At 43.4% G+C, this 25,257-nt stretch overlaps 1 protein-coding gene across 5 annotated transcripts in view; it reads right to left on the bottom strand.

The window, feature by feature from the left end:
- The window catches only part of LOC130513865 (cadherin-18), a 57,231-nt gene extending 44,023 nt beyond the window's left edge, over window positions 1–13,208 (bottom strand). Inside the window, exons 1-3 of one of the 5 annotated variants that reach the window (XM_057013050.1) lie at window positions 12,918–13,203; window positions 8,802–8,894; window positions 8,333–8,392 (exon numbers count right to left, since the gene is read on the bottom strand). Coding sequence is in view for 1 of the 5 variants with exons in the window: in XM_057013053.1 (XP_056869033.1) it covers window positions 12,918–12,947 (30 nt within the window). In the remaining 4 variants the exon portion in view is untranslated. Of the gene's footprint in view, window positions 1–8,332; window positions 8,393–8,801; window positions 8,895–12,917 lie in introns of all 5 variants that reach the window. The other 4 variants (XM_057013051.1, XM_057013052.1, XM_057013049.1 and 1 more) reach the window with 4 other exon arrangements.
- Between the last annotated feature and the right edge of the window lie 12,049 nt (window positions 13,209–25,257).

The following is a 25,257-nucleotide window of genomic DNA, read 5'->3' as shown; positions in this document are numbered from 1 at the left end:
AAACATGCATTTGATATTTAATAGGATCTTGTAGCCAACAGACTTCAAAGGCTGCTGCTCGCTGCGTTTTTACAATACGTTTGACAACATAAGAGGGAGACGGAAGCGAGGCCTTCATGCAAGCGGCGACTGTCACAAACTTTAACGGATAATCACCAAATATTTCTCTGCAAATACAAAAATTGTCACATGTATGGATTAGGATGAGGCTGAAAATCCCTGACTAATATCCGTGTTTTAAACGACTACGTACAAACAGTGCCGATTGACTGCAGCCTTTGGCGTCGTTGCTCCAGTAATGAGTAATAACTGCTGCCAGTTCAAGTAGGGAAAGAGACGGCAAAGTCTGTTGGATGAAAGCCACGTTGAGGATAAACGCCCAACTGCACACCGAACATGTGTAATCTGGAAGGAAGATTCTCATCTGCATAGGTAGAACACCCAAATCCGGTCTCAGCTGTCCTCTTTCAGCCACCGACAAAACCCTCGGTGCAACGATAGAGTCGCTCCGTTGCAAAATGTCTGCTTCGGAGCAGGTGTAAGATCTGTCCTCTGACTTAATAACACATCCCTGCAGCAAGCCTACTCGCACAGTCCCACCATCACTCGGATAATTGTGGCACCTGGGTGAGTCACGGTGTGATACAGTGAGAATATTTCTTCCTTGATTCGATTCTGCTTCCCGCAACTCCGTTCAATCAAACCCTTTATTGTCTGATTATCATCTTGATTGGGAGCAAAACAATCCAGGAACACACTAAAGTGGCACACCTGGCTTGGTGCACAGCCACTGAAAGTTTCTGAGTACATGATGTGGTTTTTGGAAGGTCATACGAGAATGTAATGAATTGATGTATGCTTGGTATGAATTCCATAATGCCAGAGAAAGCTGACTCCGCACTCCATATTGCAGACATTATATTATACTATATATCCACATATATGCAGCATAAAAGCATGCACCATAAAACATACATCCCACACTCCTTTCCCATTAAGCTCTTTCACACCTCCCTCAATGAGGACGATGAAAAACATTCTTTATTCCCACATTTTGAACAGTGGAACCAGAACCAGGCTGTCTTATAAGGGTTATTTAGGGAGCAGCCAGCAGCTCTCCACGACATCCACAATTAAAAATGTGGAAATATGCTCAACAGTGATACGAAGACACATTAGGAACGCATGCTAGATGTGTCTGCTGTCTGCTGGCATTAATAACTCATGTCCTCCTGTCACGTGTGGTGTCATGTTATCAGATTTCTGCTCATGTCAAAGGCAAAGGTCACACATCACCAACCTGCTTTACCAAAAAAACAGCAAGAAAGAGAGGGATTTCTTTGGTTTTTACCTAAGGACTAAAGGAAAACCTGATCCGCTTTGTCCCCTGTAGTCTGGGATAATTGAAGAGACGAGCATCAGCAGGAAAACACAAATGACAAGTATGTTCAATGTGTATTTGTTTAAATCACATTACAAAATCCCTTTGAGTCATTACAGCCTGAACATGGATTGTTTAATTGACCTCTTGTGGATTAACAGCACCATGAAACTGAAGCTCTCTGGAGGCCTGGCACCCATCGTGTGCTGCCACAGACGCACTATTGAAAGCGGCCTTGGCAGCTGCGTCACTGAGTGGCTGCAGCTGTGTGCATCTGCAGCACACAGTGAATGCAGCTATGAGGATGATCGCTGTTTCACCCCATCACTCGTGGACATCTGTAACATCCACCTCACACCGAAAAGCACTCGGCATCATTGTTGACCCCCCCCCCCCCCCCCTCCCAAATGGATTCTTTGGGTCAGACCAAAGTCCCCTCCCCTGATCATGGTATGATCCTGCTTCTGGATGATTTTCGTCATCAACTACCCCTCTCCTGTTTAAAAACAGTACTAATAATGTTTAGATCTGTTGAAATACTTAGATAGTATAAAATATCTCTGAACAAACCAATTCCACTTTTATTAGAACTTCTAAAAGTGTATGTTACAAAACCCTAAATTATATTATTTTTCAACAGATTAACTGTTTTCTTGAAATTTTAGGTAAAACTAGAGATGCTTGATACCACTTTTTCAGAGTACAAGGGGTTTCGGGTTAGGGTTAGCCAATACCGAGTACCGATACCACTCTCGGCCGATCCGATGTAGCCAATCAGATTGTCAGAAAGCCTAAAAGGAACTACTCTTCATACCAGTTTGTGTTGTGCACTTCCCAAACCGACGACATTTCCTTGATGATGGCGGCCATCTTTGTGTGGGCAGCGTGCTATTTCTGTAGTATAAACGCTATAGACAGGAGGTGAGGTTGTGATTCACCATAGTGTCACAACTCGGCACCACCATCTTTTGCTGAAGAACGCTCAACATAAGTTCCTTTTGTTTTTGCCTGGAGTAACAGTGACTGGTATTGGCATCTATTACAAGTTCCAATATAAGGCTGAAATTAGGCTGGTATCGGGTCGATACCGATACCTGGTATCGTTATGTGCCTAATGTGCCTAATTGGTTAAAACCAATTCACCAAATGTTCTTACAAAATTTTTCTCAGGTTGAAAGTCGTTCAAAAGCTAATATGCTGGCAGTAGAATGGCACATTAAAAAAGTGCACTAAAAAGAAGGGCTATGGTGCACAAAATAAGAACAGGATACAGGATACAAAAAACAAGACCCAGGTGATAGTGTTCTAAAGCTAAGAGCCTGCCGGGTGATTTGAGCCAGTTCCTTATTTGTGAAAGAAAACAGATGAGCTCAATCAGCTTAAAAAGCAGGGCTTTTCTGAGAACGCATGGCACCACCTCGACATGCTTCAAAATTGAAGTGAACAGGTGTTGGGATTCATCAAGCAGGACTTCCACAAAGGCTCAATCAACAGGAACCACACTTGGACTTGTTTATTGAACATGTTTGCTATTACTGGGTCACACAATTTCCTTCCAATTTGGATCAATAAAGCAGAAATAAGAGGATTTCTTTCAGAATTTGCTTCATTTAGCTAGTTAGCATTGTTACCTCCTGATAAATGTCCATCTGCAATGTATCTCTTTTGTGTAGATTGCTTTGAGGTAACTCTTCCTACGAAACTGTCACCTTGTTGACTGATTTATTAACTGGGTTACTCCAAAGCACGCAACTGGTCCTCACATGCACGGTAGTTCTAATTTTCTGAATAAGTTTTTGTCTGGCTGGAAAACAATGAAGATCTTTAAGACCCCTGGGCATTTAGACTCTAATCAACTGCACACGTTAATAAAGTTTAATATTTAAATGTGTATAAACTACTCAACCTGAAGGTAAGGCAGGCATCAAAATGTCATTAATCTGCTGGTCAACAGATGCCAATTGTAGAAACGCGATGAGACATTAAGAATGAAAAAAATAACTTGATGAAGGTGTTGGAGGTGTCTGCTGCATGTGTGTGTGTGTGTGTGTGTGTGTGTGTGTGTGTGTGTGTGTGTGTGTGTGTGTGTATACAGAGCGCCCGTCTGACTAAATGAAACTGTTAGCTGTGAAATACAAGAGCAAAAATGCCAAGCTGTCAGAAGCATTTGCTGTGCAGAGGCAGTCAAAACCCTCAACACAAAGAGACCAGGAACAGCACAGAGCTACACTGAAGCCACAATTAGGCATTGGAAGGTTTGAAAATGTGGCACATTGAAAGAATTTGTGCATTTCTGTCTTCCAAGAGCAAACAGGCAAAAGTGCAAAAAAGTATCGGGATCTCGCCTTTACAATCTCGCTCTAACGTTTGCTACATAATTAAAAGTAATAAATAAGCAGGTTTTTAAACACAGATTAGCAGTGAAGGTAATTAGGCTCATTGCACTAATGACTCCCGCTGAGTCGTGTGGGCTGGCTGTTGTGTCAGTCACCTCCTCCCACCGTGTCTCCCAAAGTCAACAATGATTTGTCCTTCCAATGCACTATCCTCCAATCGCCATCTGTCCGAGCAATCCGCTTCCATTAGCCCAAATCCAATATGGGCCACTCCTCGCACATAAGCCCAAGGTTGGAGAGATGAAGGCGAGGAACATCTGACACCATTTTTCATGATTAAAGGCCATGTGAAGGAACCACAATTATATCGGTGGAGGAGGGGGGTTTAGTTTCTTTTCTCTCCGTTTTCTGTCAAATCCGAGCACACACCAGCACCTATCAAGTCCGCTGTATGTGTTTTTGGCTTCTTGTTGACGGCTGAGTGGAAGATGGAAAAAGTCCCATCTGTTGTGTGTTTAATGACTGGATTCTTAAGCTCTAATCATATGGAGGTGGTGCCAAGAAGGAGCAGACAGCACCCATCTGCTGGACACTGCAAGGGAAAACATCATTTTTCAACACACACCATCATCTTCTGGAGCTGGCAGCCATAATATTTTATTCTGGAGACACTGTGCGGTGTCGATGTTGTGCTGAGATCCATCAATAGTGCACTTTACACTAGAGTCCCATTTAGACCAATTAGTCAAATGAACAAAACTGTACTTCTGTCTGAGTACTGGCAACTGAAATGACAATATAGAGCATAAACACAACCTATATTAACGGATAACTCATGGAAATTCTACATTTTCTCCCCTTGAATGTGATTTTCATGTGAATCCATCGGCATCTTTCACTTCTACCTGAAACTGCGCTACCCATAAAATATGCATATATGGGCAACGCTATACACAGATTAACCGCCGGCGGGCTCGAGACACATTTCAGGTTTGAGGATTAAAAAGGGATCAGGTGTGAAAATTCCATGCCAGCCCTAAACACAACTTGGACACCCTATTGTGAAGGCCAATCGATACTCTCTGTGTGCCTGTGTAATCATTGTGAAACACAGAAGAGGACGAACCTTCGAGAATCTAACATTTGCCTGTCGTGCTCATGGACAGTAAGACCTTTAGCCTTTCGTTTACCCCCTAGTTGTATCGATTATTAGAAAGGGTGTGTAGGGCAGAAATCACACCACAATAAAGCAAATCATGAATAAAAAAGACAGAGCTAATTTGACCACACTGGCCTGATTAAAGCTTGAATAGTTAATCCAAAAAAAGAAAATGAAGGATACATTTTCCGTCCATCGATTCATGAATGGAGCGGTGAATCACTTCTTCATTGCTTTTTGGATTTCTTGGTGAAATTAAGGATTTGCTGGATTTAAAGACATAATGTTGTTAATGTTTCTGACTCACGGCGCAGGCGCTGCTTGTCTAAATTCAGTCTGGAGAGCTGTGGTGCACCTTGTCTTTTGACACATGCTAAAACACACATAGCAGGTGGCTTTTAGTGCAAAGAGAGGCCTTCAGTGCTCTCCAGCACAGTCAGGCTGTGGCTACTCACATTAGCATTTCATACACAGATAAATGTGCATTCTCACTGCCAGATAAATTCCCTCATGAGAGGATGGAGTGTAAGAGATTTCCACAGATGCTCGCCACACTCTTTTCTGAGTGCCCACAGAGAGACGTGTGTGTGTTAATAGCAGAAACAGACAAAGGTGCCACCTCATCATCCAAATACAGAATAAACTGCTAACCACAGAGATGAAGGGAGGCAGCATTAGTCACTGGGTGGCATGATGGTGCGCTAGCATATGTGGAAACATGGGGTGCGAAGGTGGCGGGGTTGTTTTTGTTTTTTTCTTCAATGGTTGCTAAAAGCTAAAAAAAAATACTGTGAAAATCCCCCATATAAAGTCAATTTTTGGCAGAAATACAATGCAAAGCAACTAACATTCTTTCTTTTGTCTGTCTGTTCTGGTTCACCAGCAGGGATTCTTTCCCTCTGGACTTTCTTCAGTCTTTTTTGTTCAAATACTGATTTTGGGGGTACGTTGCATTTTACTACTGCTCAGGCGCCACGCTGCGAATGCAGGTCGGCATTAGTCCACTTCAAAGCATAACCCTGAATGGATCCCTCTAAATATTTGGATAGATTTCATATATTATCAAGCTTCAGGGGAAGCTGTGGGACTCGGCACCTGGCAAACTGCTGCTTTAATGTCAGCTCGATTGGTCGGTCATTGTTTCTTGGGTCCATTAGGAAAAGAAAATTATTAACAAAACAACATGATCACCAGTCAACCTCATATTCTATGGATGAAATATTTCTAATTATGGTTATGTAGGCCACACACACACACACACCACAGAATCTTCTCTGGTGGGACTGAGCAGAAGATCCTTGATGATAAATTTAAAAGTAGAATTTGTCTGGCTTGCATTCAGATGTTCTGTCATGAAAACAGCCAATGCCGTGAAGCCTTGGGTGATGCACAGCAACACGAGGGTGTGCTTTAAATAGAAAACTGTAATGCAGCTGAAGGACGGCTCCTGTGTCCTCTCTCATGTCAAGTGAAGGCTTAGATGTTCAGTAACAGCCGTGAGAGCTCAGTGAAGAACAACAAACGTGCCATGAAATGGCGTTGAATTTATTAATAATTAACATCAAATCTCAGTGATGTATTTACGTCTATAATCTTCATGATTAAAGCTGATAATGAGGTTCTAGTGTGACCTTTAGATCAAAGATCCCAACTGTGCTATACCTGTACAGGGTAAGCTAGTTCAACCCTACGCAAGCTAATCCGACAGAAGATATCGTGAATAGTGGCAGCCGTAGCGGGATCGCTCACGTTTTCTGTCATAAAAAGTATATAATTGAAGGGAATGTGGTTTCGGTGGTTCACATTTCTGCCAGCGCAGACAGCAGAGAATACAAACAGAAGGTAATTCTTGGTTCTTGTAACCCGTGAGAGATAAGTGTTTAATTAATTTCCGCACGTGTAAGATGTAAGCGCCTGGTTTAATGAAAAACAGATTTGCATTAAATCATCTGCTGTGTGTTTGATAGTTGCTCTTAAAAACATGACCTTACAGCTTTTACGGATTGCAGAATTCCCCCCCCCCTTCCCCCCCGCCGGCATTGGGTGGGCGACTTGTTTAGGCACATCAAGATCTGTTCCAGTGCAGAAAGAGCTGTGTGACATTTTGGCGCGTTCCCTGGCACTTTGGCAACGGCGTGCGGGCTCACAAGCGTGGTCCTCTGGGCGAGAAGGCAGGCAGATGTTGCTACCAACGAACGGTTCAATCAAATTTTTGGAGCGTGTTCTTTGCGCAAATCTGCTTACACGCCGCAGACTTCGGCTTCAACGGGAAAAAAAAAAAACGCAAAGGGAAACGTGAAGTGAGAAACTCTCAACTATTAATTCAATCCTCTCCGGTAATTGATTTTCTTAAAAATGCACCTCCACCTTTTGGCTCCTTTAGAATGAGGTGAACTTTTGTTTTCCAGCTTCCTTTTGGCCTCTGCTGCAATGATGAGTAATTCAAACAGACATGTTTGAACTAGTCGCAGATTCCCCTCAAGAAATGTCCGTTTCTTACCTGCGCTTTGTCAGAATTGTTTCTGTGGAACATTCTGAAATTGCCATTTATGCATACGGGCATTACTGAATAGAAGGGCCCAAAATGTATGCATTCGCACATATGAAACGAGCTATACTATATATATACTCTAAATTCAACATCCAACATCCAGTTGGGCTACTAGACACATATTAAACAACTGGAACCAGGTGGCAGAGCAGCATTTTCGAACAAGCAGGACCGTTGCGCAGCTTTGTTCATCTTGTACGTACTTGTTGTACAGATAACACGCATGCCCTCCCTTGTGGTCATTGTGATTTCAAGACTTGCTTTTGTTCTCTGGTCAGATGCCAGCCTGGTGGTTGTTGAGCATGTGCCTATAATCACATTAGTCTTAGTCGGATAAGGGGGACTCCAATGTTAGTAGTACTAACGCGTTAACATGCACTTTAGTCGTCCAGTTTTAGTCGGATTGAGGGAATCATTTGGTTTTTTTCCAAGTGTCAAGTATTGACAGGTTACCGCATGATTTTCTTGGACAAGATTGTCAAAATCAATCAATATTTCCACAGGATCCAGTCTCGTTTCTACTACATGCATATGCTCTCGAGAGTGGACATTACATTTTAAATCTATATTTAGGTTGGACTTTTACAGCCATTTGCAGAGTTATTCGAGCAGCATTAACATACCCGTAGTCACTCTAACTGTATTGGACAGTTCCCTGTGGCTTCCCTCTCATCCACCTCAGATCTGTGAATCATTAGGTACGCTCTGTCCATCTCTCCCCTCGCCATCTCGCACTAATAAAGCGCTGGCACAGTCAGACTTAGCATTAGCATTCCCACTCCTGGCATCACACGTGAAGGCTGAGAGAGCCTGACAGGCGCCGCTGCACGCCAGTGTTTTATCAGCGCCACATATCAGGGTTTCTCTTTGCACTGTGACACTGGGAAGTAGCTGGCGTGACTCACCTTTCCCTCGCCGTCAGGATGTGACAAGGCCTTTTGAGTTGAGCGTCCACTCAAAGCAATCTAGGCAATAAAGGCAAATGAGGATAAATAATTCATGCATGTCTTCAATGTGCAGGTTTTGGACATTGTATAACTACCATTGATCAAGGCTAAAAACTCCCTGAGCAGGATTCCCAGAGTCGGCCCAGTTTACTCCCTGCACACTGGTGCGTTAGGGTGCGCATGTATGTTAAAGGATGTGCCAAAATAAATGAGACGCAGATTTCCTTTGAAAGGAGCTGAATGCAAACAAAAGGCGTACCCACTACGCTGATGTCGTTATGCAGAGAAAGAGAATACTCAAGGCAGAAGGAATATACTGTGATTAATTGCAATTCATCCTCCAAATAAAGGATGAATGCGCCCCAACTCTTTAACTGTGCATACGCTCAACGGCTCTATTTCCATGATTTGCCAAGCCTTTCTATACCTGAGGTACGGTTGACTATTTCCTCCACATCCATCGGCGGCAATCGCGTCCCTTTTACGTGTGGATTTTTCAGTCCCTGCACTTCCTTAGTCTCTACGCAGACAGAAAGGAAGATGTTCAGTAACGGAACGTTGCCTCTGCCTTCCTGTTAAAGCAAATGGGAGCAAACATTGATTTTGCTTCAGCACACCCGTCGTTGAATGGCAGGCTCACCTGTGCATTAATAAATTGCATGCGGCCAGACGGCGCCATTTATACCGCTCGCTTTAAATTCACCATCCTGTTTTTTTTTTTTTAAATCGGAGCTTCAACCTCCGGCGTGGATATTTGTCAACACGAGCGCCATGAATCATCCCCGTGCTGCTTTCGCCCATACTGATGAAAGCTTGGGAGCAATAATATTCATAACACAGGGGGGCAGTGGACAACTTCTAAAAAAAATGAATTAAAAAAATCACTCAATAAAAAAAGAAGAAAATCCTTTTCAGATATGTCCACGGTGTTCTCGTGCTCTGACTGATCACTGGTGCCCACACCTGCTCGCCATCTAGAGTTAATGGGAAACATCTTTCACCCTTTTCCATTTGTTCCCTGATTGGCCTTTTTGTTAGTCCATCAGCCAATTCAAGGGGCTTCAATGGGATGATCTCAAAGTGGTGTTGAGATACGGGGCTGGGCGATAAAATGATAACGATTTGTTTGGTGATAGACGAGTCATTGATATCAATCAAAATGGCTGTGAGTAAACCTTCGACTGAAACCAGAAGTTGGGAATCAAGGTTGGCTGCCTGAACCAAGGCATTCGCTCTCTAACCTGTTGACATGGTGATCGCTGATCAGTGAGGGTGACACGCTGGCAGCCAATCATGTAACAGGTATCATGTATCAAGTCTGGTTGCATCTTTTTGTCATCTTGTGTTTGATTATTCATGCAAACGGAGATCACAAGTGGAAAAGGAGGGTTGCGATGAAAATTACTGACAAAATGGTCAGGTCGCCAGGTTTAGTTAGAAAATGCTAAGAATTCACCTTTATCAAAAGGTCATAGGGGCCTCAGTGCTGAAACAACATAATGGTTTATGTTAGTTCAAATGGCTGCAAGTGTGAATGCTTATGGTAAATCATTTATAATTCAGTGTCTATTGGATCCATAAATAGTGTTGGGAGCTATTTCCTTCCGCTACCAAATGAACTTGTCAAATTCAAATCCAAACACAAAACTCGTCTCAATGCTTGATGCTGAGCGTGAGAAAACACAATCCTGACAAGTGAATCTTTGGTTGGACCCTAACCCTAACCCTAACCCTAACCCTAACCCTAACCCTAACCCTAACCCTAACCTTACAGTAAAAGTAGCAGCTAAACTCCACGACAAGCTTAAAAAAAGAAAAAGAAAAAGACCGGATCACAGAACCTGACGCTTCTTAGTCATTTACAACTCTTAATGTAGCACCAATAACCCAGGGTTGGCACTAACTAACCATAACTACCTCTGGAATGTCTTATTTGCACATCTTATTTGCACCTTCATTTTTCTTCACACTGTCCGCCACTCCTTCTGTACATAATTTTTAATTTATGTATATACTGTAAAATGTACATAGTAATGTACATAATATAATAGTCTTTTTCTTTTTTCTTTTAGTACTATTATGTTTTGTACACCACGGGCTACCACTGTAACGTGTAATTTCCCCGATGTGGGATCAATTTTTATCCTTATCCTTTATCCATTGATTATTTGGAGAAAGCCCCGTCCAGTCTTGGCAGATGGAGACGTTGGACAGTCTCTATCTGCTTGCTGGTAGAAAAAAAAAAAAAAGCTGTTGATGTTACGAGGGAAGCATGATTCATCATCTAAATGGCCCCTGGAATGTGCTCCACGATCAACAAACCACATTTTGGGCCTGTCCAGTCTGCATATAAACACATGGCAGTCGCACTGTGGAAAACTGGCGCGTTTTGTATTGTTTTGTTTTGGTCTGTGCGGTCCAGGACCAAAAAAAAAAAAAAAGACTCCTCTTTTTGACGTGTGAGCTTTGTTCATTTGGCCGTACAAACGTGTGGTTATTACTGTTGTTATATGGAGATGGTGAACACATTCCAGATGGAGCGAGTGCAACATAACACCTGGTTGCAAACCTCTTCAAAGGAAAAGACACCTTTCAGACACAAATGGGAAGAACAGGAAACTAGACTGGAAAGCTTTTAGTCCTGTCTGAAGGGTTGGGTGATTGTATGACCAAGATGAGTGCGCTAATAGCATACAGCTAGCTGTTGGGAACCCTTGAGGCCTCGTAGGCCCCTGTGACTGCTGGCAAAAAAAAAGAAAAAAATAAATCTCTTCACTGAAGTATCCCATATCTGGATATAAAAGATTTGACTGTTTTTTGCTACGTCCCCAGAGCTTTGTTTAAGTGTGGGGTACACGAAAAATGGGATAGCAGGCTAACTCTGGGGATGAACGTGTCCTGTCGACGCATAGCTTTTACATTCCTAAAAAAAAAGTACTCCAGACAGAGCAAGCGTCTAAAAAAGCCTCTCTGTGACAGTAAACATGTTTGTTTATGCATTTTTGATTGTTTACCAGCCAACCAGAGCCTCTGTTGAAATTTCCGAAAACATTCCTATCAGCGAAGGAACAGCTCCTGATCAGGCCTTTCCTCCCAGACTTACACACCCTAATGCGAACAGTGATCAATGCGCGCCTTCGCACATACTCTGACGCGACTGGTGCACGTGCGCGGACCCACGTGCAATCCCAGCAGGGCTGTTGTAAATGTGTCTCAGTCCTGCGGCTTTCAAATGTGGGGAGAAGCGAGCGATAATGTGTTGTACATGGGAATGCATTACCACTTCAAAACTTGACTGACATGATGGATGGATGGCTGGGAGCTCAGCAGGGGTCCTGTGAAGCAGATTGCCCAAGTGTAAGCCATGAATGTTAAATAACTGTTTTAACCATGCTGAAAAGATTCTGAATATTGGGGTAAGTATTAATAATTTATATAGCTTGGACATGAAACGGTGTCGTTCTGGTCTTGTTTATCTTGCAAATTGATTTTACAGTGAAGACATCTCTCCCTTTTTGACATAACACCAAGCGATTAAGCAATTTTATGGTAAAATAATTGCAAGATGAATTGATAATGGGGATAAATTATGGTAGGCCTGCTCCATTAAACATCTAGTGGATCAGTAACAGCTTCAAATATCCCGAGGCACCAGTTACACTGGGGGCGGGGGGGGGGGGGGGGGGGGTGTTAATAAATAAATAAAAAAACAGTACAGTTGCTGCATCAGAGTCAGAGCACAGCAGACCAAGAGCTCCCATAAATTAGTCAGAACGTGGAGAAACACACCCGCTTCAGCTTATCTTGACACTCTGTCCCACAAACACGCCGCGGAATAATTTCTGAGGTCATGGATATGTTTGCAACCAGCGCAGACAGATGTCTCCCGGCCAAATATTAATAAAACAAACTGACAGTCAAGCGGCTCTCTGAGCCCAAGAGGAACCAATCAATGCAACATAAAAAAGGGCAGCTAATCATCTGGTTTACGCGTCACACAACTGTTTAAGCCTTTCGGATAACTGAGCGATCACCCAGCTGATCTTCCTGCTCTGATCATCCGATCTCTATCGGAGGGGGAGAGAGAGAAAGAGAGAGAAAGAGGGAGAGAGAGCCTCACTTCTGGAGGAGCTGCAGTCAATGAATGGACGCCTGTTTCCTGCAGTGCGCGTAAATTTCAGACTGGCCACAGTGGTGCGGCACAGGGATCGGATAGAACCCCCAACTCCTACTCTGAGCAGCCCGTCCGTCAGGCGCAACACCGATACGCAGCGTGCGCAAAGACCCAAAGATGTGCATAAAAGAACGGCTCGGCGTTTCACACCCACATTTCCCCCCCTGTCCTCTTTCTATAACAAATTTCACAGCGCACATTGCGCACACGGTCCGACAAGGGCGGGCGCGCACCCGCGCGCAGCGACACGACTCGTATTTTCTGTGCCAGATGTCTCGGCACCGCGTCGCAGGCACAGGTGCACATGCACAAACTCCGCCAACCCACCAAAAAGAGCATCCGGCCGGTAGAACTTAACGCGACTCTTACCTGCCCGCGCGCGCTGTCGTGGACGCACATGGCACCTGATCAACGGCGAAAATGGGGCGCAAGTTTGAGTTTGGTCCTCCTCATTTCTCATTTCCTCCGTCTCACCTTCTCAATTTGCTCGCCCTACCGCTGCCATCCTCTCCAGGGCAGAGCTTGACTGCACGGTTAGTGGAGAGCCAGTACTCTTTCCGTGTGTGTGTGCGTTTGCATGTGTGTGTATGTGGGAGAGAGAGGGAGAGAGAGAGACTGTGTGCATGCGTGCAGACGACGGGCCGAGTGAGAGAGGCGCCCGACTCTTGTGCGCCGTTTCTCTCCCATCGAATCGTCCTCCAATCCTGCCCGGCTACGGCTCCGGCTCAGACCCGAGCGCTGCGCCACGATTGGTTGGATTTCACATCAATCCATGACGATTAGAATCGGACACGTCTCCTCTATATTAGACGCCCCCTTTCTCTCTCCCCTCTCCCTCTCCTTGTATACCTCTCCCCCTATTACCCATCTCGGTCCCTGTTAACACGTGATTATATAACATAGAGATCAGGAAGTATACATAGACCAATCCATGTAATGTTCAAATGGCATCACGTACATCAGTATATATAACATAGTTTGTCATTACTATAATTGAGTTATTTCTCCAATTATTTTGGAAGTCTGAAGTCTAGTTTCCAAATGTATTTTGTGGAGAGAAGTTAGCAAGCAACATGTTTTAAAGGCATCGGGAGGTCCTTTTAGTCACAAGGGGACTTTGGAGACCAAAAGCTTTGTTTTCTTGACCGCTTAATCTCTTTCGGGGACACATGGAGGGTGCTGGAGCCTATCCCAGCTGCATATGAGCAAAGGCAGGGTCCACCCCTGGATGAGTCGCCAGCTCATCGCAGGGCCCTGTGTGAGCAGTTCTGGGTTTGGTACCTTGGCATTGCTCTGAGGGTGTTCTGGCACCTTCCCCTATCAGAACCCTTTCCATGTTTTCGTCCACACCGGGTATTGAACCAAGAACCATCCAGGTCCCGGTCGAGTTGTCAACAGAATGATCTACAACCAATCAAAGCGTTGCATCTTGTTTTTATCCGCCATGAGCTTAGTGGCGCCATCAGCAAACGCACAGCCGCCAATTATTCTAGTCAATTCAACATCCAAGCAACAGCAGGCATAAAAAATAGAGTACCAGGTGGGTGATTCAGAGAGATATTTTGCTGATCTGGCCTTGGGTGAGAAGCAAATTGTGGATTTTGAACAGTAAACTGCTTTATTATAAATAGTTTTACTTTGAGTCTAACCTTGGGAAGACATTAAGTCCACTATCAGGTCAAACTGAAAAACATAAGCGTCCTCTTGTATAACATCTCTAAGGGTCAGTCATTCAAATGTTTTCTTGCTCTTGAGTGTTTCTGCACCTACATTTTCCTCTTTGTGTACAGTAAAAAAATAGCAAAAAAAATGTAAAACTCACACTTTCTTTCCTCCAGATATTTACTGTAGTCTCCTGCGCCTCAACCTGCACTGTGTCAATCTCTAAAAAAAAAAAACACACTCGCCTTCCCCACACATCTGGTGTCACTGACAGCCTGTGACAGCGTTCATTCCCCGCGGGACATTTTGATGATGCACGTCGTCTGGCCGTAATCTGACTGGGATTTGACAGTGTAGACTCGCAACAACAGAATGGAGCTGCTAGCTGAGAAAAAAAAAGGAGGGGGGCGGCAAAAACATCCTTTGCTGCAACTGTATCGCGGGTGTCCGAGAGATCCAGGCATGCTGTAATCTTAGCAATGGGCTGGGTTCTATCACAGATTAAGTAGACTGTAGGTATTTTAGCTTTAGCTTGTCGGTGAACAATGGAGCTACTGGAGAGTAGCCGACCATTGTGATGATCCGATGAAATTTTACAAAAGGGTGATGCTGCCAGTTGGACTTGTACCCCCCCCCCCCCCCCCCCATGTGGGCCTTAAATTGTACAAGAAACTGTTCTGAATTCAAAATGTTCCATTCTGATATAATATCTGTTCCCACCTCACCTGGTGAGCAAGTGGGGCTGATCTAGATTCCACCGCCAGAGCTCATGTTGCCTGCTTTCACTCAATCACTACTTCACTTCACTTCCTGTGGCACCAGCACATGCAGGAAGCGCTGACGCACATGGCAGCAGACATCCACTGGAGGTGGCTTTTCTCCCCGAGCAGCATGGCATATTTGCTCTTGGCTCCGACACATTCCAGTGACACATTAGCGCTAGTCTAGACAGGAAGTAAGCAGAATTCTTGCCCGGAGTTGGCCAATTTTGCCCAAAACATTCCATCATTTTAGTGTTGTTACTCTTTACTTTCCGAAGGTTTTGCTCATCTGCCCCAACATTTTGCGATACCGTGCGTGATGCTTCTCAGGCAGCGTGCTACACATCCTGTGCGTTACATGTAACACAACGTGCCACCTCCTATCCGGGCAAACAGGGTGCAGCCTTCTGGCCAGTCGGATCAAATTTTAGCGTGCATGCAGTGGAGAGCGGTCAGCAGATGTCCCAAACACAAGTGTGCGAGGACACTTGGTGGACCTTATTTTCATGCACGGTTCTCCTCTGGGTTCTTGAATCCATCAGCACCCTTTCGTAATCACGGGGTCGGCTGTGCCGAGGAAGGTGTCCGGCATCGTCTGGATCAAAAGCGAGGCTACATGATGGAACGTCAGGCTGTGACAGGCTGGGATGACACCTCGCCCAACCGCCACCCCTGAGCTCATCTGCACTTTAAAGCTCACATTTCTCATTTCTGAACTGCTTTTATTTCTCAGCAGGGTGGCCTAATTCTCGGACTTTCACCTTTGGTGTTGCTGTCACTCAATTATTCAGCACGTCAATCAATCGCTCCTCCTCCCGTGTCCCTTCCATTCATGCATACATTGCTCAGGTGCCCCTGGGCAAACTGTTGAGTCTGCCTGTGAATTCAGCCATGCTCTCGCTTGCTCTGGATCCAAAGGGAAACACGGTGAATAATGAACGGCGTGGTGAAAAGCGGAAGGGGGGGTGGCGGCGAGAAGAGAGCGTGAGAGTGAGAGGGATGGTGAGAGAGAGGTCTTGCAGACCGTGACAGGATGGTGGGAGGGTAACTTGTTAGTCTTCAGCCATCAATTAGGCCGTGGAGGAGACATTAACAGAATCGGGGGGAGGGGGGGTGCTTCAGGTGCTGGCAGGGAGATGAAACTGAGGAGTGTGCTTACAAAGGAGATAGATTAGCCAATGGAAACAAGGGGGTGTGAGAGCGGAAGTCAAAAGGAAGTACACAGGGAGAGACAGAGGTCTCCGAGACGTCAGAGGCTCCTGCCTACAGCTATATCTATCATCTAGGATTCATTCTCCACCCCAAGATGTCTGATTCCATCATCCCTGCCTGGAGCTGGCATTCAGTTGAAATAAATATACAATGTGGATATGCACTATGCAAATTTCTGCTTCAATTAAAACTGTGATCACGTGACAGTATATTGGTTTTAATGTCCAGTGACACCTCGAAATACAAAAGGCCTGAAGGACTCTCGCCTCGTTTCTGCAGTCCACCCAAGACAGATTCGAAAAAAATGAGGTCTGACATCTATGGAGTGTTATGTAAAATTGTCCAAGGAACCCATCCTGACAGCTTCCGAGCATGAGAATGCGGTTAAAAAGAGAAATGAAAGCAGAGGCTCTTGTTCCGATGCATCGTTTCGCTTTATTTAGGAATCGGTGATTAAATTCCAACCATCTAGCTTTGAACTTGGACGCTGCTCGCTACCATATAGCCAAAGTCAAACCCCCGAAAAAGGAGATCAAGTTCCAGCTGCAGGTCAGGGGCAGCACCTTCAAGCCATATTAACATATTGATGATCGGGTTTTTTTGTCATTAAACAGAAATTAAACAAAATTAAAACAAAACAATCCATGTAATCCCTCTTTTTCAAGCTTGCTGCAGGGGTTTATATTTATTTAACTCAAGCTTTATTCAGAATTATGTCTTCAGACCCCAGTTTTACATTCGTACTAAAAATTGAAGCTGGATTTTTATTTCTTTTTTAATTCTCTGTGACACAAATACCAGGTTTATGTGATATTGCTCCTCTCTCCTTCACGCCTGTCATCTTACAATTAATGCTGCTTGTAAGAAGGAAGTCGTTTCCTGTCGTTCATGTAAAAGTAAAAGTCAGCCTAATCTCAGCTGGTTGGATAATTCGGTTACGCTTCAATGTCATTACAAGAAGAAACCCCTTCAAATGGATTTTATCCGACAGTTTTGTCTGGATGGTTCAGATTTCCTGTCGATTAAAACCGCCGCGTCCATTAATAGTCCAGGATCTTATCCTGCATCTTTCATTTTGCTCATGAGCGAAACCAGAACGGAGCAACGTTTTCGTAAATACCCGAGGAGAGGTCATGCAGAATGGAAGCGAGCAGCAACTGCAGTTACTTATGAACTGCTTGGCAGGCAGCAGAAGGGGCCAAAGCTCTGCAGGTAGCTTTTAAATACCAGTGCAGCATTATTTTCCTTTCGGATATACTGAATTTTGGGTCCATTAAAAGGTGCTGGTGACCCTTAAAATGGGCTTTTTCTGTTGGAGAAGAACAGCAAAGATCGTAAGCTCATCTCCTCCCTTGCTCCGTTTTAATTCTGAACCAAAGCGGAAACATTACAGCTCTAATTGTTCTTTTATCCACTTATTTGGGGGAAGTCGGAGTAAAAAGGACCATCAGTGTAAACCCGCCTGGACGGTTGGATGGTAAACAGGGAGAGCTTTTTTTAAGGCTACAGTATGTGGGAGAAACAGATCTCTGTAATGATAGTGTGCAATGCTTCAAGGGATACTCGAGTATCGATCCAAAAGCCATCTCTCTCCGTGATGCCCATTTCCCTGATGGTTTTATAATGGCTCACCAAGACTACATCATCTTCTCTAAACAACTTGTGATTAACTTTAAAAAAAAAGATTTTTGTTGGTTGGGGATGTGTTTTTTTTAATAGTACGAGCTGGTTCTGAGGACCCTCCAATGTTTGGTCAATTAATCACCGTTAAGCAGGACTGAGGGATTAGTCGCTTGAGCAAATCTCATTTCAAGCTACTGGTTTGGGTGGAAGTGTGCGCGGTGAACGCAGTGGACACAGACAAATGGTGCAGGCGGTGAGCCGTGTTGGAGGTGGGAGCAGCGAATTTGCCGGACTTTTGCAATTTATACGGGGCTGAAACGCATCAAGGTCACGCGTCGGCCCACCATTGCAGAGCCAGACTGGTTTTAGCTCACTGGAAAATGCTGCAGTACCTACCGGCCAAAACACTGTTGACACCATCAGAATGGAAGCAGAGTCTGCTTTCAGGTTATTTGAAAAACTGTTTTAGAGAGGTTTTTTGGTGTTTTTTCGACCAAAACATAATTTTGTAACATTTGTTCTTTCCAGACTTGGATTAGGTGATGGTAGTTTTAAAAATGTCCAATCTCCCACTTCAAAACTGAATCTTAAAAAGATGAAAATGTGAAAAAGGTGAACGTGTTAGTTGTAATTAGCAGTTAGTTTCATCCATTCTGAAATGATGGGATGTTTAATGGGATTCTATTTAACTGACAACAGTAAAAAAGAAAGGAATTTTGCTCAAATCAAAATTACTTTCTACTAAGTGCATCAAGATTCATAATATTCATTTCAGTTGCATCAGAATTCCAAAGAATACCTTCCCCTGTTACAATTATCTTAAAAAAATGAAAAAACTGACGATATAAACTAAAATAAAATAAGATAAAAAGTATAGGATCAGACAGAAATGGTTAAAAAAGTGAGTATCCCTTAGTTGTAAAAACGAAGGGCCTCAAACAGTAAAATACGATTGCAAGTATAAAAACTAGGAACTGTGAAACTAAACTAAACTAAAATAAAAAGGGCGTCTGCTGACGTGTCAGGGCCACTTTAGGATTACAGTTAATTCAGTTTTTACCTATAGCTCCTTTAACACTACAACTGAATATAAAATTCAGCTTTAATACTCCTAAGCTTAGTCAGAACTCTGTGGCTCGCAGCCTTTTGTAGACCGATGCCTGAATACCAACACGTTTGTTCTTGATGCTGTTGCTGATGAACTTTCCACTGATCATATTTAAACAAACTGACTGTGAGCCACATCAGTGGCCAAGTGCACTAAGTCTCTATCACTGAATGGGATCCAATTCCTGCGGCCCACAGGTTCCAACTTCCCGTGGACACAGTTCTGAGATACTTTGGAGACAGTTTTTTGGGCACATTTCCTCAGAATTTAATACTCAGCCTCATTTAATTGACTTACTTTACTTCTTTAAGAGGTAGCGGGCGCCCGCTCGGAAAATAGCATTTCTGAAAAGAGGTCTGAGGATTTCAGGAGTCTGAGGAACGAGTACTGAAGGCTCACAGGAAAACTGCAAGTCAGGCTCCAAACCACACAGGAGGAAGAGGAGGAGGAGGAGAAGCAGTTTGAGGAGGAGGAGGAGGAGGGAAGATGTGAAAAGGGCAATAATGACAGATCGCGCATGCAGAGCCAGAACATGAACATAAGGAAGAGCCATTTTTCAGGAATCCTGCACAGTTACTGCTTTTTAATGCCACTCAATCCCCCTGTTGCACACAAGATTTACGAGGAGACTAAAAACAAGAAGAGCAGATAAAACCAGCATTATAATTATGGACAGTCTGACAAGACTTCAGCATTGCCGCTAATGAATTATTTAGCGTTTCACATGGTGAAGTATACACCATTACTCCTGCACGACCGTGTAAAGCATGTCTGTGTCATGCTGCAGGAGAACAACTTCACTTCCTGCGGTCAGGCTCGGAGGGCGAGCGAGGGAACGTTTGCTGCCACAAAGAAAACCCCAGTGAGTCTGTCGGCTCCAGTGTGGCCGGTGATCTGTAGATCAAGATCAATCACAATAGCTGTGATTGGCTTTAAGCTTAATAATCCAATAAATAAATTCAATAAATAATAAATTGGATAAATGAACAGGTTTCTCTCTGCTGCCCTAAAACAAAGGCACCTTTGCAAATCTTGCAGCAGTCCTGGCTCACTTGATCAGCCTCGGACCAGTAAAACATTGTTTTTTTGACTCTATGTCGTCATGAGTGCGCCGCACATTGATGATGTCACAGCCGGCGATGAACAGACCTGGATAATGTGACCACAGCAGCCCTCTCATACGCCGTCTTCTCTCATTTTTAATGAATTACTCTGTTTCTGTTCTGTATTTGTTTTCTTCCGGAACACTACTGCTGATTAGTGTGAATAAACATTAGTGAATCATTTCTACAAGGTCAAAAGTTGATACATAAATCCTTCAATATGACACAACTTGTAAAAGCTTTTCATCAGCAGGTTTGCAGCCTATTCGAGAATAGATATAATGACACCAATTACGCTTCTTAGTTGTTTTCTTTTTGGAAAAAAAGAAATGTGAAAGATTACAACACAACGGGTTTGAGGTTAATTACTGGGTGGGTTTACGATACAATCGCAAGTGCTAAATACACGCTGTCATAGCCTCAATGGTTGTCACAATATCAATTACAAATGCAGACACTTAAATTTGAGGTTTTAGGAGCTATCTGCACGTGTGTTTAAACGAGGCTGGGAGTGGATTTAGTTTTCTGTTTTCTTTCTAATGTGTTCATTCAACCTCTCTGCTTCGTGCCTTCATCTTATGGTGTGGGTTGGGTTTTTTTTTAGGTCAGCAAAAGCGGCATAAGTTACATGAGCGGCTTCACCTGCAGCATGACGGCGCTGAATCGACTTGCAAGGTAGCGCAGGAAAACCTTCGCTGTCAAGTCATTTCCCCAGGAGATTCCATCTCCTGCAAACTACTTTATCTCACATTCCACTTCATTACATTTGATTAAACCTTTAAAACAATGTGGGCGTTTCCCTCTGCTGACACTGGTGAATGAAAATCTCTGGGACTTGGAAATACTATAAACAATTACATGTTTGTTTACTGCCACTATTTCATGGCTGCTTGCAACTCTTTGCCCTTTGAATCATTGATGTGATCGATACCGGGTCCTCGCTCTGCAGCAGTGGATGAAATCCAAGTCAGTAGTTTAATATCAGGGCAGGCAAAGTGACCACAAAGCACTGAATCATCCATAATAATAGCTGGATGAGAGACTGCATGTCGGGCGATGGTGAGCACACACTGCTTTCAGAACGATGCTGCAGTGGAGGTTGGAAACACAATAAGTCCATCTTTGTGTCGCGAAACATGAGGGGTGGCCAGAGGAGGAGACTCCACACACACACACACACACACACACACACACACACACACACACACACACACACACACACACACACACTGACATTGATAACTTATTGTGTGTCACTTCTAGAACAAGGGAGCACACACAGTTTTCAGCCAATGAGAGAGGAGGATGGAGACGTCGATATATTGGTGAGACCCTCACCAATGTAGGAGGTTGGTAGCCTGGTGGCTAATCCAGGATCATGTTTGCATTCCCATGGGTTTAGCCATTGGCCTCAAATTTGAAATGTATAGCATCAACATTTTCTGTGCTGTCACTGATTGACGTGTGTTACCTGATTTCCAATGATGCATATTGTGTTCTAACAAGCCAGAGAAAGAAGACATGAAATCATTGAGGCCAAATGTTAGCTGTGATGTTTTGTGTTCAAAGGAAAGTGTGTTATTTGTGTGACAAATGATACACCTATTAATCTGCATTTAGGATCATTTTAGTGGACATTGTGGAGAAAATTAAGTAGAAAAGTTAAAAACAGATAAACACGTTGAGTTACTGGTAAAGGCTTCAGGGCTGAGTAGAGGATTAAAAACACACCATGAATCATTCATTTTTAAATCAAGCTAAGGATCACGTTTGGATTGGTGTGTTTTATGCAGAATCATTATGTTTTGGCCTAAAACAACAATCAAATCCCACATTATTTGATTATGCTAATATATGTGCAAATTTAAAATTATTTAGCTATTCGTTCTGGAAATGAGAACATTTTTCAGTCAGGGCACAATCATAAATTTCAAGTCAGACTAAAAGAGATGGAGAAAAGATCAGTGCCTAAGACCCAGAACTTCTACTTTCGGCACGAATTTCAGCCTTCTGGTGGTTTTTAACTCTACTTTCATTCTTATAAGAGATATGAAATAACTGTTATAATGTCTATATTAACTTTACAGGCTGATAACTGATGGCTTGTGTTCTAAAGAGGCTCTACCTGTATTAGTCATGTATTGGCTTGATTTCACACACAACAAAAAAATAAAAATACAAGGGATGGTGTGCGGCACATTATGCAAAGCTGGAGGCAGCACCTGAGGAAGCTTATTATTTTTGAGATTTGTGAGTTATAGTGTGGTGAAATTTCAGACATAAAGTGGCACTGCAGTGGTCTAGGAACCAATTAGACTAATGTTCCTTGTAGCAATGAAGTCCCAGTCAGCCACTGTCTTAGCTTGTGTCTCACATGCAGTATCACACACTAATAGGCCCTGGGATCTTCTCTGATATCTCTTAAACCATCTCAGTTGGTTAAACTCGGTTCACAGCTTTGAGGCGCTGCTGGGTCCCGGTTTCATTTTGGCTGTTCGAGTCTTTTTTTCATTATGCTGACACAAGAACTCTGGATGAAACACAGAGTGACATGTACGCTTCCTTCAGCAACATCACCTCCGTGTCTGGAAGGGAGTCGCTGCAGATGAGATGGACAGAAAGGTGCCAGAAGCTTGAAGCAAACAGTTCAGTGGAAATCAACACTGTCACATGTCACTTGCATGAGCACGAGCCAATGTAGTGACATCAGTGTCTTTCAAACTGGCTTAGACTCCAATATTGGGGAGCCAAATGAGTGTCAATGTCTCTCCGGCACGAGGTTAATTTCAGCATAGAAAAGAAGGATAGAAATCTAATGAGTTAAAACCTGCATTACACATTCTGAACCCTGAAATAAACGGCATAATGTTCACTTTAACCAACTTTTGCGCAACTCCTTTAAAGGAGACTTAAAATTGTTGGCGGACTAAAGTGCTTTCGCTGAGAAACAAGGCTGTTTACAAATGGTTCATCATCTGTATGCAGGTCTGCTTTGCCTTCTCCTCTGTCTCACACTCTGCTCCTTGGAGCTCATCATGTTCTACAACACCAAATACTCCAAATTCTGTGTTTCTTCTGTGTGTCGGAACGGGGTAACTAACCTTGAACAGTTAAAAATAAATATGCGCTTCATCAAACTAGATTTTAATGGTGTTAAATGTAGCGCCAGGAAATGTAAAAAGCAAGAAACTCACACAAATAAATGCCACAATTTTAATCACTCTCTATTTCAGTCTAAATACATTTATCTGAAAGCCCCAAACGGCTGCAAACAACATTTTGTAAACCTTTTTCTGTTTAATTTGAGTTTCGAAGTTTTAAATTGAAACATGATGCTATTGCCAATTTAAAAATATTCAGTTAAAAATGTTTTTATCATCTCCCCATAACAGGAAGCTGGAACCACATCATTCTATATCCTGGAATCTGTTTTCCTTCAGTGGTGAAGAAAAGGTATTAAATGGTCGAACCCGGGTGTGTCCTGGTGGGGGAGGTGGTAAAGATGCGTCACTTCTCAGCCTAAATTGTGGTGCACTTCAACAGTGCTAATCTTTGCGAGACAGATCTGGGATTAGGGAATCAGGAGCATGTAACCTCATAATCCATTTTGTGTGGCTCACAGGCGGAGGTCAAGCATGTCAGCATCTGCCACCAAATATGTCTTTCAGTCACTGTGTTGCGGAATGTGGCACTAATCTGGCAGGATATACATCTCGTCTCGCAAAGCAAGCAAAGTGCTTTGCAGTCGCTGAGACGGGTTCTCCGTTGGTTGGACCGTAAATTTACGAATGTCCTGAAAGTACGCATCACCTGTGAACATTTACACTTGGCCTTTTTGGAAATCCGAGTTTAAGTGCCTCGATTTTAAGAGCTATCGGGATCAATAATGAGGTTTATGAGGCCCGTAACTGTCCTGGATGGACACAAAAGCAACAGGGGCTCCATTACTATAAAGTCTGCCAGGAAAGCTAAATTCTCAGCTCTAAGGTCATTCTGTCAAAGTGTCGCTAGGTGCCCTTTATTCCAAGAGATTCAGACCTTGAGACATGACAACCTGTCCGCAGAGAACATCCAGATCAAGACAGGACAATAAGAACTTGTTGTCTGTTAACTCCCTTATAAGCTGCCCTTACAACTAACCAAATCAATACTACCCACCCTGTGACAGCCCACTCAGCACAGATAGGGAGTAGCATCCTGCCCCGAAGGTGTCAGAGACCTTTATTTCCCGGGTTAATGCAGAAGCTGAAATAAATCCGTCTGTTGAGCTAGAGCTCTGGGACATATCAACTTTGAGTCGTTCCCCTCACCCAACTTTACCCCTCCATTGTAAAGAACAGTGGCGGAATTGCTGCGTAAATTAATGTTTCAGTTTAATGGAATTCACGCCAACCTTTTTTTCTCACCAAACTCTGAATATTTACTACCTGAGAAATGTATTTACGTACACACGAGCTTTAAAAGCCATTAATTAATAATGAATCTACATTGAATGGAATGCCCATTCTTAAAAGAATGATTGCAGGACTCCAGGGGAAAATTTCATGCAAATTCCAAATTGTCGGCGTAGCATAATTCCATCACGCAACAACCTCTGACATAAATCAAACGAGAACTGTCTGGTCAAACTCACAGGGTCAAAACAAATCCCCACCTAATAACTACAAATTCCACAGCTAGAACTGACATCCATATTAGAGATTTATAGAGTAATCTCCAACCACTCCATCACGCTTTCTCCAAACAATGCAGGAAGAGGTAGCCACAGAACACGCTCATTTGAATCCAGTGTGCTAATGCAACCTTTGCAATGTGAGGGCACTGTCTTAATCTCGTACCTCATTAAACTGTATAATGTGCAATAAAATTCAGATTCCAACCACAGAATGCCGATAGCGTTGACTTCAGAATTGGTTGTAGCTGCCTGTGAGCAGCAACAGAGTTAAGGAGGCATCATTTATAAAGCCGGACAGTCTTATAACAATAACCGATGATGTACAATGACAGGTTCATCTGCTGTAAACACTCAGTGACCTGAGAACGATAGGGGCGGCCTGTTATGTGCACAGCTGGAGAGTTACTGTAGGTGGGGGTTGTTAAGTTCACGTAACCACAGATCAAGGATCATTTGTGCGTTCCCTTTCTCCACAGAAGTAAAAAAAAAAAAAAAGGAAATGGTTGAGCTGTGGCTGTCACATTTCAGCGGTCAGGGCCAGTGTAGTGGGAGGTTTAAAGCCATT

Source organism: Takifugu flavidus, chromosome 17 (assembly GCF_003711565.1).
Source record: "Takifugu flavidus isolate HTHZ2018 chromosome 17, ASM371156v2, whole genome shotgun sequence".
NCBI lineage: Eukaryota > Metazoa > Chordata > Actinopteri > Tetraodontiformes > Tetraodontidae > Takifugu > Takifugu flavidus.
This window is presented reverse-complemented; position numbering and strand designations above follow the sequence as displayed.